Source organism: Betta splendens, chromosome 11 (genome assembly GCF_900634795.4).
Source record: "Betta splendens chromosome 11, fBetSpl5.4, whole genome shotgun sequence".
NCBI classification, from domain to species: Eukaryota; Metazoa; Chordata; class Actinopteri; order Anabantiformes; family Osphronemidae; genus Betta; species Betta splendens.
This window is the reverse complement of record NC_040891.2, coordinates 15,266,685-15,283,604: the sequence shown is the minus strand read 5'-3', so window position 1 is coordinate 15,283,604 and position 16,920 is coordinate 15,266,685. Positions and strand designations below refer to the sequence as shown.

Here is a 16,920-nt window from a genome sequence, read left to right as displayed (position 1 = left end):
CACACACACACACACACACACACACACACACACACACACACTTTAAGGCAGGGAAACTCATCCAGCACAAACAGATTGACTTACAGGAGCGTGCACACTAATGAGCGTGCACGCCGCCGTAGCCCCGCCCACCTCCTTTCCTCGAACGCCCCCCGACCCGTCGCCTCCTGCCTCACACTCTCGCCCCGTCTCCTCCTGCCTCACCCTCAGCGAGCAGAGCCGCTCTCAGAAACCAGGTCAGCAACTTGTTCGTGCCGTGGTTGTGATATTTGTGAAGCACGTGTTAAAGAGTGAAAAAATAAAAAGTACTTTGTAACCTCAGCAGGAGGCGTGTGTGTGTGTGTGTGTGTGTGTGTGGGGGGGGGGGCGCTGCTCTGGCCTCGCTTCCAACCTGCTCGTAGAGTGTTTACGGCGTCGGTTTGCTGCTTGTGACAAACACCACAGGAACTTTCTCCTCCGGTGACGGCTTATTTTTGGAGACTGTAAAACGGATATTCGAAGAGAGTGAACTTGTTAAATAGCGTTTGTTAGTAGTCGCAGAAGCTGTAATGAGTTTCTTCCACTTGCTTTAACACGGCTTTTCCAGTGTGAGCTACTGGACGCCTTCTAAGGAGGCTCACTTCACTGAGTAAGGCCTTTCTTCATTGTTCCTCCTCTGATAAAATCAGCAGGAGCTGAATTTATGATTTTATACTTTACGACAGATGAAGGCTGGAACTTTAAGATGCATGTGTGTGATAATAAAAGCTTAACAACTATTATCATTATTATTATGGAGTGACTGTCATCATCATCATCATCATCATCATCTGTTTAGCATTTTTCCAGTTCCTAAACATCAGGCTTCTGTAGAACTGCAACCTATTCTGTTGAAACCGTCACTGGACTCATGAGCGGTCCCATTGTTGAGGCCACTGTGGACTTTTCTGGCGTGGACCCTCTGGGGCCCTGTGTCCAGACGTGCTCGGTTCCTTGCCTGTGCTGTGAGGAGCTGCAGCCTGTCCACAGCAGGAGCCATGTGTTGACTTTCTGCTAAAGAGAGAGGCTGGTGCGTCTGTCGTCACCACTTCCTGGTGGAACGTGGCAGCTGCAGCTCCCGTCCACTCGGCCGACCTCTGGGTCACACACATTCTCTGGGTGGATAATTGGTTAAAACGTCAACACGATGCTTTTGTGTCTCAGAATAGAAAACGCTACAGGGTGGAGTTTACGCTCACACAACATCTCAAAATAGAGAAATGATTGTATTTGAAGTATGTCCTACTGAAAACAATACATCTTGTACTCATTTTATTTGTTCTTCTCCACAGGAAGCATCAGTGGACACGTTCAACACATCTGCACTGCTGTTTTCATGATGACTCGTTTATCACTTTGGTGTTTGTTGTCCAAGCCGCCATTTTTTCTCAAGCAGTTTCTAAAAGGAAGATAATTTATTGGCTCAGTTTCTGACACTAAGGAGACTTTTTGCTACTGGCGCTTTATAAACTCACCTTTCTGGACTATACTTTTCTGTTGGTGCTGCTGAGTCATAGAAAATGTGGGCTTCCTTCTTTGTGACGGACGAGGAGGGCCGCACGATGAGTCCGGCGGCCCCGGGGCCGGTGGGAGGCCCAGCGCCCGGACCCGCCCAGGGTGCGGCCGGTCTGGCCGGACTGATGAGTGGACGGAGCACGTTTGGAGGCACCAAGCGTCGCAGGACCACGTCAGCAGGTCACGGCATGAGCGAGGCCCAGGAAGGAAAGGTGACGTCTCTGCTTCGCACACTACACATGGCTTCTCTGAAACCAGAGCTTAGGCAGAAGCACCATGAGAGAATGATGGAAAAACCAGATGCTCCACACATCTGGCAACGAGTCACACTCCTCATCAGGTTCCAGTGGAGGCTGGAGTGGAGTCTCCATTCGAGGCTCCAGTCGAGGCTCCATTCATGGCTACAGTGAAGGCTAGAGTGGAGCTTGGAGTGGAGGCTCCAGTGAAGGCTCCAGTAGAGGCTGGAGTGGAGTCTCTATTTGAGGTTCCAGTCGAGGCTCCATTCGAGGCAGGAGTGGAGGTTCCAGTGGAGGCTCCAGTGGAGGTTGGAGTGGAGTCTCTATTTGAGGTTCCAGTCGAGGCTCCATTCGTGGCTCCAGTGGAGGCTGGAGTTGAGGCTAGAGTGGAGTTTCCAGTCAAGGCTTCATTCGAGGCTCCAGTCCAGGCTAGAGTGGAGGCTCCATTCGAGGCTCCAGTGGGGGCTGGAGTGGAGTCTCCATTCGTGGCTCCACTGAATGCTAAAGTGGAGCTTGGAGTGGAGGCTCCATTCAAGGCTCCATTCGAGGCTGGGGTGGAGTTTCCATTCGGGGCTCCAGTCAAGGCTCCATTCGTGGCTCCAGTGGAGTCTGGAGTGGAGGCTCCAGTGGAGGCTGGAGTGGACTCTCCATTTGAGGTACAGTCGAGGGTTCATTCGAGGCAGGAGTGGAGGCTCCAGTGGAGGCTTCAGTGGAGGCTCCAGTGGAGGTTCGAGTGGAGGCTGGAGTGGAGTCTCCTGTCAAAGCTTCATTCGAGGCTCCACTCGAGGCAGGAGTGGAGGCTCCAGTGGAGGTTGGAGTGGAGGCTCCATTTGAGGTACAGTCGAGGCTCCATTCGTGGCTCCAGTGCAGGCAGGAGTGGAGGCTGGAGTGGAGTCTCCTGTCAAAGCTTCATTCGAGGCTCCACTCGAGGCAGGAGTGGAGGCTCCAGTGGAGGTTGGAGTGGAGGCTCCATTTGAGGTACAGTCGAGGCTCCATTCGTGGCTCCAGTGCAGGCAGGAGTGGAGGCTGGAGTGGAGTCTCCATTTGAGGTACAGTCGAGGGTTCATTCGAGGCTCCATTCGAGGCAGGAGTGGAGGCTTCAGTGGAGGCTTCAGTGGAGTGTCCAGTGGAGGTTCGAGTGGAGGCTGAAGTGGAGTCTCCAGTCAAAGCTTCATTCGAGGCTCCATTCGAGGCAGGAGTGGAGGCTTCAGTGGAGGTACAGTCGAGGCTCCATTCGTGGCTCCAGTGCAGGCAGGAGTGGAGGCTGGAGTGGAGTCTCCAGTCAAGGCTTCAGTCGAGGCTCCTCCAGGTTATGACTCCTTGAGTCCTGTAACTCGGTTTCTTTCCACGCTGTCTTGTCTGCAGATCAAGCTGGCGTTCTTTGTGGCCATCGTGGGCATGGTCCTGACGGTGCTTGGGGTCGGGACGGATTTCTGGGTGGAGCTGTCACCCCAAAAGACTTTCTACAACAACCAGGTGAAACCAAAACCGACTGTGGCGTTTCTGTGACGCCGGTTTTCCACGGAACTGAGAGCTTCTGTTTTGCAGACGTGTGTGACGGCTCATTTCGGCCTGTGGAAGGGCTGCACCAAAACCCTGTGGGTGTCTGATATCGACCCAGAGAGGAAGAGCTGTGGACCTGCGGAACTGCCTGGAGTTGACTCAGGTTTACTGGCTGGCTCTGGAACTTTTTATGATGACTGGCTGGCGTGTGAGTGGTTCAGGTGGTGACTGATGGAGCGGCTGGCTGACTGGACGCTTGCTGAACAGCTCACTTTGAGAGAGTGACTTGTGATGAATGAGTGAACCACCGGAGTCTGGTGAGTTGAACGGTGCTTTGGCCCAGTGACTAACTGAATGAGTCACTGCTACAGAGCACAGTCTGAGCAAGCGCTCCCATGATGCTTCTGGGCCAGAGTAGAGGGATACATCCACTCACACGTGGAAATGTTCTCTGCTAGTCTACAAATGTGGGAACAGCACTGATCTTCAGCACACACGCTGTGAGGAACAAATTGAAGCATGTGTTCCTTAAAGGATTAAGTTGTACAAATGTTCTTGGGCAGTGAATGGAAAGTCCCATTACCGTCTGCGCGTTCGCTGCAGCGGCTGCTCATTTCTTGATTTGAGCAATGGAAAAACACAGGATGCGGCTTCGATCAGTCTAATCGGGAGTCGCGTGTGCAGGTAAACGTGTCGCGCACGCTCGACAGCCAAACTAATTACTGAACACATCATCTGCTAATTGCTCAGGAAGCATTGGTTTGTTCAGCTTGAGCTTGACGTTCACGGGGGATTGTGTTTGATGGAGAGTGACGGAAGCTAAACTCATCAACATCAGCCAATGTGAGAATAGACACAGAGTAAAACGCCCAATACACGACCATAACGAGGCTTAATCTGTGGCTCGCCGGTAGCCGTCCACCTCACAGCAGGGGAGTGATGCTGAGTGGTTGAACCAGGAGACAGGCAGCGGAGGGAGGATGAAGCTAGAAACAGGCAAAAAAGCCTCGGTGGAGACGCTCAGTGTTTGGTTTGGTCATCTGCCTCAGTCGGACCAGGCTTCTGCAGGTTTGGGCAGCGAGTGCAGGGAAGGTTTGATTATTCAGTCACCTCAGACTCTTTGTTTCCTGCAGCTGTTGCTCTTTTTCCAGATTCCAACTGCACCAACTTCAAGTTTTTCACCTCAGGAGAAAACGCGGTGATGTTTCAGAAGACGACCCAGAAGAGTGAGTGAGTCACGCGTCTCTCTCAGCTCCTCCTCCCACTCCCTCTCCTCGTTTCTCCCTCCATCTTTCTCTCCTGATTCTTGGGATCCGTCTCCCCCACCTCCTTCCCCTCATCGCTCTCCTCTCTGTCTGCTGTCACCTAATCACTACGCTCTTCTCCGTCGGCCATTGTTTGCTGTGTGAGTGTTTGAATCCTTCCACCCACGCTGCCTTCAAGCATCTCCGAGCTGCTGTCTAACCTCTCATTTCCCTGCCAGCTCCATAATATATTAAGATCACACAGTGCTGCTGTGAATGCAGGCAGAGTGTTTGCAAATGCCAACATGAAGTTGAGTGGTTGTGCTTTGACCTGTGATTTGAACCGTAGTCTGTACCTGTCAGTCTTCATCAAAGCCCGGCCAGAAGGTGCAGAGTTAATGAGCTGATCTCCTTCCAGATCTGAACGTAGCGGCGGCCATGTTGGCCCTGTTCAGCCTGTTCCTGATGGCGATGGGGTCCATATGCATCATCATGTCTCTCAGTAAAGAAATCCTGTTCTTCCTCAAGCCAGCGGCCGTCTGCTTTATTGTGTCAGGTGGGAGAAACTGAGACCAGCATTAACTTGGTTAGCGTGTACGGTGCTGGGCTTCAACCACCGTCTGCTCCACAGGCGTCCTGCTCTTTCTGTCTCTCATGGTCTTCCACCAGGCGGTCCTGGCTCTCCTGGCCTCCGACCACGCCGTTCCTCTGCACCACGAGCTCTCCTGGTCGGCGTCGTGCATGGGCTGCGCTGGGGCCGTCCTCGTGGTGGGAGGGGTCCTCTTCCTGCTGCTGGCGCTGCCCTGCAGCCTGTGGCAGCGGTGCTTCGCCCAGAAGAACGGCGCCAGCTAGTGCCTCGGAGGCGGCGCTGCACACACGCCCAACGACGTCTTAGCGAAGAGAAGGAGATCAACAGAAACCTAAATTCAGTCATGTGAAAAATGTGTTAACTGGGTGTAAAAAATATCCTGTTTTTAGTTTGTAGCTGTCTGGATAAAAGTCCATCGCGTCCAAATGCTGGTTTGGTTTTCGCAGTTTGCTCAGGTGAAAATACGTCTTGATTCAGTTCAGGTGTGATCTTCTTCTAGAGCCGCTTTTTTATTTTCTGAATTGGACGTTTTGTTGCTGATGAGTCAGAGTCTAATTAGCCACAGATCGTATAGCATGATGTCATCACGCCTACATCAGAGATAAATGATGCTTAAATTGAAGCTGTGACGTTTTTACCTTCAGTGTTTCAGATGATTGACGTTGATCTGTCTGTGACCTCACTTTATTATTAAACATGACCTGAATCTCTGACGTCGCGCTGTCGGCTCCTGGTCTCAGCACGTTCTCACCCGCTGCTCTTATGAAGCGTGACACTGATAAACATCACCGGATGCATTTTGTGTAGCAAAGTGTTGTTTTAAAAGGTTCACAAAGTTTAACATGGAACATATTGTGGTACTGTTCATATTTACTGTGGGCTGTTTATCATCAGGAGGCGCTGAAGGTCCTCAGCTGTGGTTCAACCTGTTATGAACATAAATCTTTTTCTTTTGAAACGTTCCATTTGAGCCATTTTGTGTTGGTGACAGATCAAATCTAGGGCCAAGGCAACGAGAGCGAAGTCTCGCAACAAAGGTCTGGAGCTAAATTTGACCGTTAGATGCCAGGTCTTAAATGCCGTCATGTGATACTGCTCATACCAAGACTGTGCAACTGCAGCGGCTCGTCGCGCCGCTACAGAGGGACTTCTACCATCGAGCGTCTCAGGGGCTTTGGAGAGACAGTGGTTTGGTGACCTCACACTTGGACCGTCCTCTGACATTAGTGCTGGGTGGGTTCTCATCACACCGCGCTGACCTCCTTCCAGCCTCCCTGAAGCGTCTCCCACGCGCTTTGGCTGCGACCTCCTGGCTAAATATAGAGCGTGGCCAATGGGCCTCACGCGGCAGCAGGAACACACCCCACACACACTCATGGAGCGAAGCTCAGGGATTTCAGGTGAACCACAGCTGAACGTTCACAGCGTGGGCTCAGGTTGATGCTACCTCAGTCTGATGCCACCCGGCCCATTTCACCACACAGGGAACCAAAGGATGAGCCCAAATCACGTGAGAACACGTGGGCTGAAGCTGCACGTTTCCAGTTGTAGCTCAGGTCATGTGTCCTGAACCAAGCGTTGAGCAGTGAGCAGGTTAACGCTTCCTGCTTTTTGTCCTGTAGCAGTTTGACTCTGAAGGTAACGCAGATCCTGACGTACAGTGGATGAGAACGGCTCAAACCCAGAGGAGGACGCGCTCGGACAGTTCCACGGAGCAGAGACATTTCATGAAGCTGAAGTCCACATGTCCAGACAGCCGTCGTAAATATAACGCGACATGAGCTAAGGCCTAAAAAAGACGACTTCATTAAAAGTCTGCTGTAAAAGATCAGCCGCTAATACGACTGGACATGAACACAAGATGTCTCAATGAAACGATGTGGTCCAACGTGCTCTCAGTATCACAGACTAAACATCCACACGGAGATCGAACCTTTACGTAATCCATTGGTTGCTCAGCTAAGAGTGAAGGAAGTGATTTAGGGAAGAGGTCTTGTGTTACTGCACGTTTCAGAATAGTTTTTAAACGACCAATAGCCATAAAACGTCTTTGAGTCTCATTCACTGAGGTTTAGTGATCTCACTGCTGTATGAAGTGATTTCCAGGCCCTGACGGCGCCGAGGACTGGACTGACAGTGGTTCCCGCTGGCACATGGGCGTCTGCCGGCCGGAGCCATTATCAGCGGCTGCAGCCGTGCTCTCTGCCGCCAAAGGAGCCGCAGCTCGTCTGAAAAGAGGAAATTAAGAAGCGGTGGAAGGTGGAAGCTGCCATGAGGCGTCGGCTATTGTCAGGCTCCTTGAATGACAAGCGCTGCTGGCGGCAGACGGATGATGTGAGGGCCAGGTGCATCATGGGAGAACCAGAGTAGCAGCGACGGCGGTAGAATGGAGGCTTCGTCAGGACGACGCCCACAGAACCCGTCGCTCATAACCTCCAATTTATTGTGTTTGCGAAGGTGGTGCCCAGAAAAAAAGGGCTCATTCTGGAAAGTTGCCTTCCAGGTTTGTTTGAATCAGACACTGAACCTGACTGAGTTTGACAAATGTAACATAATTTAAAGGCTAAAGTGAACAATAAGTGGTCTTTATCGACTGGCTGTGTTGGATGGTGGCTGTGGCCACTGGAGGAATCAGATGAGGCTAAGGTCAATGTTCTGGTCATAGATTTAAATAATGCTCATCCCAACTTCAGTTATTTGACTACACTCGTCCACCAGAGGCTCAGAAGTCCCACAGTTACCGCAGATTTGAACAAAACAAGAAAAATCACTCACAGTTTCCACAGTTTGGAGGCGAGAGTCAGCGGTGGTAGAACCCAAAAGCAGCAGAGAATCCAGAAAGACTTGGATGAGCTGCCACAGGTGGAGCCCTGAACCCGTGATCAGGGCCAATGGCGCCGCGGTGGAGCCACTTCCTGTCAGAGCAGCATGGCCGCCTGCTCTCCAGTCCAACGAGTCGCGTTCCCATCGTGTGATCAGACCAGAGCCAATGTTTTGCAGCATCAGGAATTAAACTAATTTAAACTTTGACCTAAAATCACACTTCTAGCTGCTTCAGCTGAACACACGCCGCGAGCTCTGCCGCCACATCTATTGTCAGTGGAGTTAAAAGTGTCGTATTTCCCTGACGTCCAGTGAACACATCTCTGCGCGTCTTAATCACTGCCTGCTGCAGACTGGCTCCTTATTTTAGGCCGGAGCGACTGTGGGTCTCCTCTACAGAGTCACGGCAGCACTGGGACCAGTTTAAATGACAGCACTGGGACCAGTTTAAGTCACAGTCATCTTTGGGTGGAGAACATACAGTATGTTGTGTAGCACCTGAAGATATAAAGAATCAAACCACCAATCACACCACTTTAATATAGAACTTTATTGAATATATCTATATATTTATATATATATTTATATACGTGTACACCCTATGGTTGTGTCGTTTCCATTGAGGATTGTATTGCTTCCCCTTTTCCTTACTGCTCTTGGCCTTCATCAGTCTGTGTTTCCATCTGTCTCCTGTCAGTAGCCTAAGTGTTGAGCTGGTGTCTGTCCTTCGCTTTAAAATGGCTTCACGTCTCAGTTTAAGAGGAGACGAGGGAACGGAAAAGGACGTTCACATGGGAAAAGATCGCTGTACCAAATACTGACAAAACCAACACCGACCACACGTACGAATGCTCACTGTGCCCTCACTTAGACTACTGGCTCAGCCACGCGCCTTCAGAGCCCAAAGATACAGCTGGAGGAACCGATAGAACATTAAGAATATCTACACGTACCACCACAAAAAGAAATAGAGTCATAGAAATCTATTGTCTACAGTTGAACACTAGTCAGAACATTGAAAAACACAGAATATTAGGCTACGTTGGTAAATGTGTAGAAAATCTATAGAGCTGACAGGAGATAAACACAGTGGAACTGGATGGAAACAACCGGTTTCAGTTAGAATATGAACAAACAGAGGAACCCAAACTACTCGTTATGAGCTGAGCCTCAGAGCGGCTCCTGTCCAACGAACCGACAGACGAAGGTCACTAATGTGAGGCATTTATGTCTTCTACTTCCTTTGAAGCAAAGTGACCTTTGTTAAAAAAATATAGTTAAATCAGAAGTTGGAGAAACATCAAGAGTAAACAGTGAGAACGTTAACAGGAACGTAATGCACACAGTGAAATCCAACAGTCGCACACACACACACACACACACACACACACACACACACACACACACACACACACACACACACACACACACACACACACACACACACACAGCGTGAATGACCCGCTCACATGCTTTCCACTTCACAGCACTGACTTTAGTGTAAATAAGCAAGAGAAACTAAAGTGAAAACGAATTATAAAAAGCACATAATGTATCAATACCCTGCAAGAACCATTACGATCATAGAAACACATATTTATACTTAGACCTCAGAACCTAGAGATGATCAATCACTCTGTGAACAGACGGTACGATATACAGACGTTATGTGCTTCTGTTGAAGTAAATAGATTATAATATAACACACTTATTGTTCTAGCTCTGACACAGGATATAGTTCTAGCTGAGGCAGAGACGCAGCGAAGGCGAACCAACCTCCCCCGCGTTCAAACCCAGTCGGTTCAGAAGTGCCTTGATAGTGAAGAGGTTCGGTCCAAAGGTCACACATTAACACAAATTCGCTTCGGATTATTTAGAACTCATTTACATTGATAATGTGCTTTGTTTTGCTTGTTGAGAGTTTATTGTTCTTGGCTTTTAAATGGTTCACTTCCTTTTAGAATAACTGGTGAATTGAAATTGAAGCTGCTGAACTAGTTCCACCCCTGAGTGTGAGCGGGTCTGACCTCCACCCTGCGGCTGCAGCCCTGAGGTGGGAACAATCAACAGACTCTGCCTTGAGTCGCCACAAGCCGCCATAAAGCCCTGGAGTCACGTCCCCCCAGTTGTACCTCAGAGGAGGTTAGTCTGGATGTACGTCGGTGCCGCGTTTCACTGAGCTGTGAAGCCCGGGGGCGTAAAGGAGGCGTTCAGGGGCAGCGCAACATCTACGGCTCCCAGAATCTGAAACCAATGGAGCCACAGAGCGACGCGAGGCTCCGGTCTGAGTGTCACTGGCTAATTAATGGCTGAGCTTAAGTAGCTGCTGTTGACCTTGACTTCATCGAGTCGCCGCCGAGCAGCTCCTTCTCGTCTGTGGAGCTGAAGTAGAACCAGATGCTGCTTCTTCCATCACCTTTTATCGGTTGTTGTTGGAAGCAGTGCTTTCTGTGCCTTAACGTGTTCTTTTCAGCCAGATTCAGCCCAGTCTGGACGAATCAGTGCTTCCTGTGTTGGAGGCGTCAGTCGTCTGATGAAATCAGGATGACGAGGGGAAACAACACAAGCTCCAGCGAAGGCACTGGTTGAACTGGGAAGGTCCCATCTTGGCCTAACAGGAGAAACTGTGCAGCCGGCTTCAGGCTCAGCGAGTCGGGGAGCGTTTTAAGGCGTCTGTCCGAGCTCAGCGTCCGCCAGGGCTTTATGACCGTTTGTGGTGTGGGCAGGTAAATATGGCAGCAAGGCAGGAAAGACTGGAGACCAGAGAGAGTTGTGTTGATGTGCCCCCCGTTGTGTTGATGTGACCCCCTAGTGTGTTGATGTGCCCCCCGTAGTGTTGATGTGTTCTCGTTGTGTTGATGTGCCCCTCGTTGTGTTGATGTGACCCCCGTAGTGTTGATGTGACCCTCGTTGTGTTGATGTGACCCCCGTAGTGTTGATGTGACCCCCGTTGTGTTGATGTGCCCCCCATTATGTTGATGTGACCCCCGTTGTGTTGATGTGCCCCTCCTGTTGTGTTGATGCGAACCTAGTGTGTTGATGTGCCCCTGTTGTGTTGATGTGTCCTCGTTGTGTTGATGTGCCCCTCATTGTGTTGATGTGCCCCCGTTGTGTTGATGTGCCCCCCATTATGTTGATGTGACCCCCGTTGTGTTGATGTGCCCCTCCTGTTGTGTTGATGCGAACCTAGTGTGTTGATGTGCCCCTGTTGTGTTGATGTGTCCTCGTTGTGTTGATGTGCCCCTCGTTGTGTTGATGTGCCCCTCGTGTTGATGTGCCCCTCATTGTGTTGATGTGACCCTCGTTGTGTTGATGTGACCCCCGTAGTGTTGATGTGACCCCCGTTGTGTTGATGTGCCCCCCATTATGTTGATGTGACCCCCGTTGTGTTGATGTGCCCCTCCTGTTGTGTTGATGCGAACCAAGTGTGTTGATGTGCCCCTGTTGTGTTGATGTGTCCTCGTTGTGTTGATGTGCCCCTTGTTGTGTTGATGCGCCCCTCGTTGTGTTGATGTGACTCCCGTTGTGTTGATGTGACCCCCCTTGTGTTGATGTGCCCCTCGTTGTGTTGATGCGCCCCTCGTTGTGTTGATGTGACCCCCGTTGTGTTGATGTGCCCCTCGTTGTGTTGATGTGACCCCCGTTTTGTTGATGTGCCCCTCGTCGTGTTGATGTGCACCCCTTTGTGTTGATGTGCCCCCGTTATGTTGATGCGCCCCTCGTTGTGTTGATTGACCCCTCGTTGTGTTCATGTGCCCCCGTTGTGTTGAAGGGGCCCCTCATTGTGTTCATGTGACCCCCGTTGTGTTGATGTGACCCCCGTTGTGTTGATGCGCCCCTCATTGTGTTGATGTGCCTCCCTGTTGTGTTCATGTGCCCCCCGTTATGTTGACCCCCCCAGTCCTGTCTCTACACGGGCGTGGTTTTCCTGTTGAGCGTGTCAGAGTTGCTGTCCCTGTCTCTCTTGGCCGTCAGCCGGTCCAGCGTTCCCATGTTGCCCCGGTCCCTCTCCATGGTGGCCGTGGACATGGGGGCCGGCTGGGCCGGGGCGGTGGCGGCGGTGGAGGTGTTGAGCGGGGCTGCGTTCTGGGCCACGGCCGCCGCCGCCGCCAGGTTGGACTTGGAGTGGGACGGGAGGGTGCCGCTGCTGATCACGGCCGAGCCGCCTCCGCCTCCTCCGCTGCCGCTGCCGTCTTTGGGGAAGTAGTTGTGGAGCTGGTAGAGCGTGGCCCGGTCCACGGTGCCGTAGAGCGGCGGAGCGCCGCCTCCCAGGCTGCCCAGCTTGGAGTCCCTGGACAGGGTGTACATGGAGATGTCGCCCCCTCCTCCGCCGCCGCCGCCGCTGCTGTGGTGCGGGTTGGGCAGCGTGGCCACGGAGAACGGCGGCGCCGACGGCGGCAGGCTGAAGGTCTTGGAGGCGCCGATGGGGGAGGTCTCCTGGGACCGCGGCGGCTCGGTGGAGCGGGAGCTGGAGCGCGAGCGCCGGCGGAAGCGGTAGCTGGGCAGGCGCAGCATGGCGTGCGTGGTGCTTTTGAAGAGGTCGGTGCGGGAGCGGCAGCGCAGCTCCTTGTTCTTCTCGATGTAGATGTTGACGGCGAGGACGCCCACCATCTCGGCCAGGATGAAGGACAGGCCGCCGAAGTAGAAGGACCAGCCGTAGGAGTAGTGCCACTTCTTATCCTCGTCCTTCTTGGGCGAGATGTCGCTCAGCGCTGCCGAGATGTACACTATGACTCCGATGATGTTGCTGAGGCCTGAGGAGATATTAAAGATGTAAACGCTCCTCTGAGGAAGATTAGGCAGCAGCTTCATTAAGCTGTTTTGCAGAGTGTTTCCTTTTAATTAAACAGAGAGTTGAGCTACACATCATCTAAAGGACCAGGACTCTGTGGTCTCACCTGCAGCCACGAAGAGAATCCCTCCGCCCAGAATGATGTTCCTCTTGCTCTTGTAGAAGCTGCTGGAGGCCACGCAGACGCCGCCGAGCAGAAGCAGGATGGCGCTGAGGATGGGGAAGATGCTGGAGGCTCGCACCACACCTGCAGAGGACGGCAGCACAGTCACATCGGTGACTCACTCTGCGGCGCCGCTAGCTCCACGCCCAACGTGGCGCTAAGCTAGCGCTAGCGAGCCCCGCTGTTGCCGACACTACGTCCTGGCTCTGCTTCAGCGGCTCCAAGCTCTGCAGGGTGTCACTGCTCGTATTAACACAGGGCCGCGATCAGGATTTCCACAAACGTTATCTGAACAGCAGAAGCATCAGGACAGAAGCTGAGGGCGCTGCTCTTTGCTCCGCTGAGATGCTGAGAGGTATTTAAGATCACAGCACCAGGCTCCTCCACACAAACAGACTTTACGTAACACATGAAGAGGACACACCAGAACCCAAAGGTTCAGAGCTGCACGAACGAGAGAGGAAGGAAGTGAAATCTGCTGAAAATAATCCATTAGCGAAGGCTGTTCTGCGCCTGCGAACGCCCCCAGACTCCAGCTCCGTGCACCTGCATCTAAACACAGGCTCGCCTGAGCTCTGACACGCGCTGACGTCCGCCCACCAGCCCTTCTGTCCTGAACCTCGCTTCCCCTCAGTCTGTGTGAACGGGTGTCACTCACGCAGCAGATACTCCGCAGCATCCTGGTCGTAGTCGGCGTCGTCTGGGAAGTGATTGATCTGGGAACACACGCCTCGCTTCAGGCCTGCAGAAACAGAGGGAGGAGGAGGAAGTGAGGAAGACGGCAGGAAATGTGGAGATAAGACCCAAACAGAGAAGGAGCAGAAACGGTGAGAAGGACGGAGAAAGAATGAATGTCACAAACTGGGACTTCCTCTGGGCGTCAGCGTATTAAAGCTGGTTCCTGAGCAGGGGCTCGTTAGCTGCTCGTTACGCTGACGACGACTCAGCAGCCACTCAGCATGTGGACAAAACAAGAAGCGGTGACGAGTGGTCACTGCTGGGGCGGCTCAGCTGATTTACAGTTAATCAGCAGCTCGGGAAGTGGCTGAGGCTGCGGATCTGTAGCTGCTTCAGGTAAAAAGCAAACAGCACCGGAGCAGCTCAGACGCAACACTTCTCATCTTTAACTGTCCACTTCCTCCTCAGCCTCGACACTCGAGTTCACAGAGAGCGCAGGACTCAGAGAACCTGGCCTGCTGCCGTGCACGCGCTTCTGTGCAGCCGGTGAGTGGTTCTGCTGCAGCCATCAACACGTTCTACGCGGTTCCGTGTGCAGCCAGTGAGTGGTTCTGCTGCAGCCGGTGAGTGGTTCTGCCGCAGCCATCAACACGTTCTACGTGGTTCTGTGTGCGGCCGGTGAGTGGTTCTGCTGCAGCTGGTGAGTGGTTCTGCTGCAGCCATCAACACGTTCTACACGGTTCTGTGTGCGGCCGGTGAGTGGTTCTGCTGCAGCCGGTGAGTGGTTCTGCCGCAGCCATCAACACGGTTCCATGCAGGTTCGTGTGTGACCGGTGAGTGGTTCTGCTGCAGCAATCAACACGGTTCCACGCGGTTTCGTGTGCGGCCGGTGAGTGGTTTTGCTGCAGCCGGTGAGTGGTTCTGCTGCAGTTGTCCACACGCTTCCACACGGTTTCACGCGGTTCCACGCGGTTCCATGCAGTTCCGTGTGCGGCCGGTGATTTGTGTTCTGCTGAGTTCTGGAGGGCCCAGAACCCTGGACCTGTCTGGGTGCGACAGGTCCAGGGTTCTTTGAGTTCTGCGCTCTTTGCCCTGGCTCGGCGCCGCCTGCGTACGCGTCCCGCTTCCTGAACGGGCAGCGGCTCCTGCTAACGATGTGCAGCTCTCACCGGGGGCTGCTGCTTCCCACCTACTCCCTTCTCCTCGCGTGGGAGGCAGCAGCTGAACGCTGAGCGCGATGACAGGAGCTGCAGTGCAGAGCCGTGCAAATCATGACGCTGGAGTCATAATCTTCAAGTTTATGACCGCAACAGCAATTCAGCAGCAATCAGAAAGCAGTGAGCGCATGTGGAAAACAAAGCAGTGTTACATAAATGGTTGGTGGGTTTCCCACCGTTGCCATGGTCACAAAGAGAAATGAAAGCATCCGTACCCTCCAGGCAGCAGATCCTCCAGAGGCCGGAGTGCGTGAGCGCCCCCGGGTCCTTCTTGTCCTTGTTGTTGGAGTCGTCCTGGGAGGAGTTGGCCGTGCTGTTGCAGATGAACGCCCGGGCGTAGAGCCAGTAGTCGGTACCGATGGCCACCGTCATCAGGGCGAAGGCGGCGAAGGCTCCCATGGTGGTCAGCAGCACCTGAATGCCCCGCTCACACCACACCATGGCCGGGCGGGGCAGGAAGCTGACGTCTGGGAGGAAAAGGAGGAGGTCACCCATGGTGACACGCTGCACGTTCACACGACCCCTACGGACCAAACCACCGCTGTCGGCCATGACGCCGCGGCGCCGGCCCTCAGCGGCTGCAGCAGGACGCTCTGCGTTTGTTTGACATGAGAACCAGGACGTGGGACGCTCTCAGCATTAATTAAATTAATGACCCCTGGGTGACCTCACTCTGACCTCTGATGCTGGACGCCGTCTGTGTCGACCCGCTGAGCCCGGTCCAGTCATGCATCCATCCTGCGCTTCTATTGGCACAAACACCAGCTACGGTTCCACCTGACCCACGCGACGCTGTCGTGTCATGCTTGATGCCATAACGGCGCCTGGGCAGAAACAGGCTCTGCTCTGCAGCGTGTAGTTATTTCCAGCCAGAATCAGTGAAAACAACCAGAGGATGAGCTGTTCACTGCTAAATATTTAGCGCGTTCCTGCTGAGCTGCTGTGGCGACTGCTAGGAGCTCAGGGGTCCAGTCCAGAACACCAATGATAATAAACCTGAGCCCAAGCTGGAACGGCAGCAGAACAAACAGCTGCATCATCAGAAAGATAAAACCATGAATATCATCTGAACCCAACACAAGGTGAACCGCGGATCTGTTCGGAGGAAGGAAACCTGAGACGCAGAAAGGCACCATTTAAATGCACGAGGAGCTTCAGGTAAAGAAAGTCCCAGCGCAAAGTCTGGATCAGATCAATAGATACGAAGCAAAGTGACGGAGGAGGAGAGATTCAACACATGTGGTGCTTCAGGAAACACGAATAAAACATCCAAGGAGCTGAGCGCCGGCGGGGGGTGGGGGTGGGGGGGGGTCTGCGTAGGTGCCATTTAACCGTGCATGAGAGGAGTTCAGCTTCATCCACTCACAGGGAGGTTAATGTCAGCCATCGATCGGCCGGACGCCGCTCATCCCACTGTGGGCTCTTCAACGGACAGGAAAGCCTTGGGGAGGTTTCCATGGCAACGCAAATCCCAAAATAACCCGGACCACTGCTACTCTGACCCCAAATATGACCTGCCTGCTGAAATATGCACACAGTCCTGACTGTGACTTCACAAACGCGGGGGCGGTTCCGTTGGTTCGGACCGAGGCGCTCAGCAGGATTCCTCCACTCACGCAGCGGGAGCGGTGTCACACCTGGAACATCTGCCTCCGCTGAGGTTGAAACGTCTGCCGGCTCAGACCCAACAAACGCGCTGCTCATCAGCTCCCGCTCAGTCTGTCCTTCAGCCAAAACACCACTTTGAGCAAACACCAGCGCGCCTCATCCTCACAGACGCTGTCGGCGCATTGGTGCGTGTTGTTTATGTGTGAACACGTGTGTGTGTGTGTGTGTGTGTGTCTGCGAGTGTGTGTGTGTGTGTGCTTCTGTGTCAGTGTGTGTGTGTGTGTGTATGTGTGCATGTGTGTGTGTGTCTGTGTCAGTGAGTGTGTGTGTGTGCGTGTCTGTGTGTGTGTGCGTGTGTGTGTGTGCGTGTATGCATGTGTGTGTGTGCGTGTATGCATGTGTGTGCGTGTGTGTGCATGTGTGTGTGCGTGTGTGTGTGTGTGTGTGTGTGCATGTGTGTGTGCGTGTGTGTGTGTGCGTGTGTGTGTGTGTGTGCGTGTGTGTGTGTGCGTGTATGCATGTGTGTGTGTGTGC

General features: G+C 53.0%; 2 protein-coding genes across 3 annotated transcripts; one reads left to right on the top strand and one right to left on the bottom strand.

Annotated features, from left to right (window-relative positions):
* Positions 1–95: 95 nt before the first annotated feature.
* LOC114866159 (voltage-dependent calcium channel gamma-6 subunit-like) lies at positions 96–5,818 on the top strand. Of its 2 annotated transcripts, none has more exons than XM_029167882.3 (7): positions 96–236; positions 1,311–1,745; positions 3,135–3,245; positions 3,318–3,435; positions 4,424–4,498; positions 4,935–5,072; positions 5,148–5,818. In XM_029167882.3, the coding sequence occupies exons 2-7, from the start codon at positions 1,539–1,541 to the stop codon at positions 5,366–5,368; spliced, it is 870 nt and encodes a 289-aa protein (XP_029023715.1). In that variant the 5' UTR covers positions 96–236; positions 1,311–1,538; the 3' UTR covers positions 5,369–5,818. The 2 variants fall into 2 exon arrangements, with proteins under 2 accessions (XP_029023715.1, XP_055368905.1); XM_055512930.1 differs by lacking the exon at positions 96–236 and adding an exon at positions 407–628.
* A 2,641-nt stretch (positions 5,819–8,459) lies between these two features.
* LOC114866124 (voltage-dependent calcium channel gamma-4 subunit-like) lies at positions 8,460–16,840 on the bottom strand. The gene is made up of 4 exons (XM_029167816.3): positions 14,994–16,840; positions 13,542–13,625; positions 12,827–12,967; positions 8,460–12,682 (listed from the first exon to the last, which is right to left on the bottom strand). Exons 1-4 carry the CDS (start codon positions 15,328–15,330, stop codon positions 11,838–11,840), a joined length of 1,407 nt encoding a protein of 468 aa, XP_029023649.1. The 5' UTR covers positions 15,331–16,840; the 3' UTR covers positions 8,460–11,837.
* Positions 16,841–16,920: the final 80 nt, after the last annotated feature.

Coding starts and splice junctions, on each gene's coding strand:
- LOC114866159 (XM_029167882.3), top strand. CDS start 1,539: ATGTGGGCTTCCTTCTTTGTGACGGACGAGGAGGGCCGCACGATGAGT. Junction 1,746..3,134: donor GCGAGGCCCAGGAAGGAAAG/GTGACGTCTCTG, acceptor TCTTGTCTGCAG/ATCAAGCTGGCGTTCTTTGT. Junction 3,436..4,423: donor ACTGCCTGGAGTTGACTCAG/GTTTACTGGCTG, acceptor CTCTTTTTCCAG/ATTCCAACTGCACCAACTTC.
- LOC114866124 (XM_029167816.3), bottom strand. CDS start 15,330: ATGGCCGACAGCGGTGGTTTGGTCCGTAGGGGTCGTGTGAACGTGCAG. Junction 12,968..13,541: donor TGCTGCGGAGTATCTGCTGC/GTGAGTGACACC, acceptor CGTCCTCTGCAG/GTGTGGTGCGAGCCTCCAGC. Junction 12,683..12,826: donor GATTCTCTTCGTGGCTGCAG/GTGAGACCACAG, acceptor ATATCTCCTCAG/GCCTCAGCAACATCATCGGA.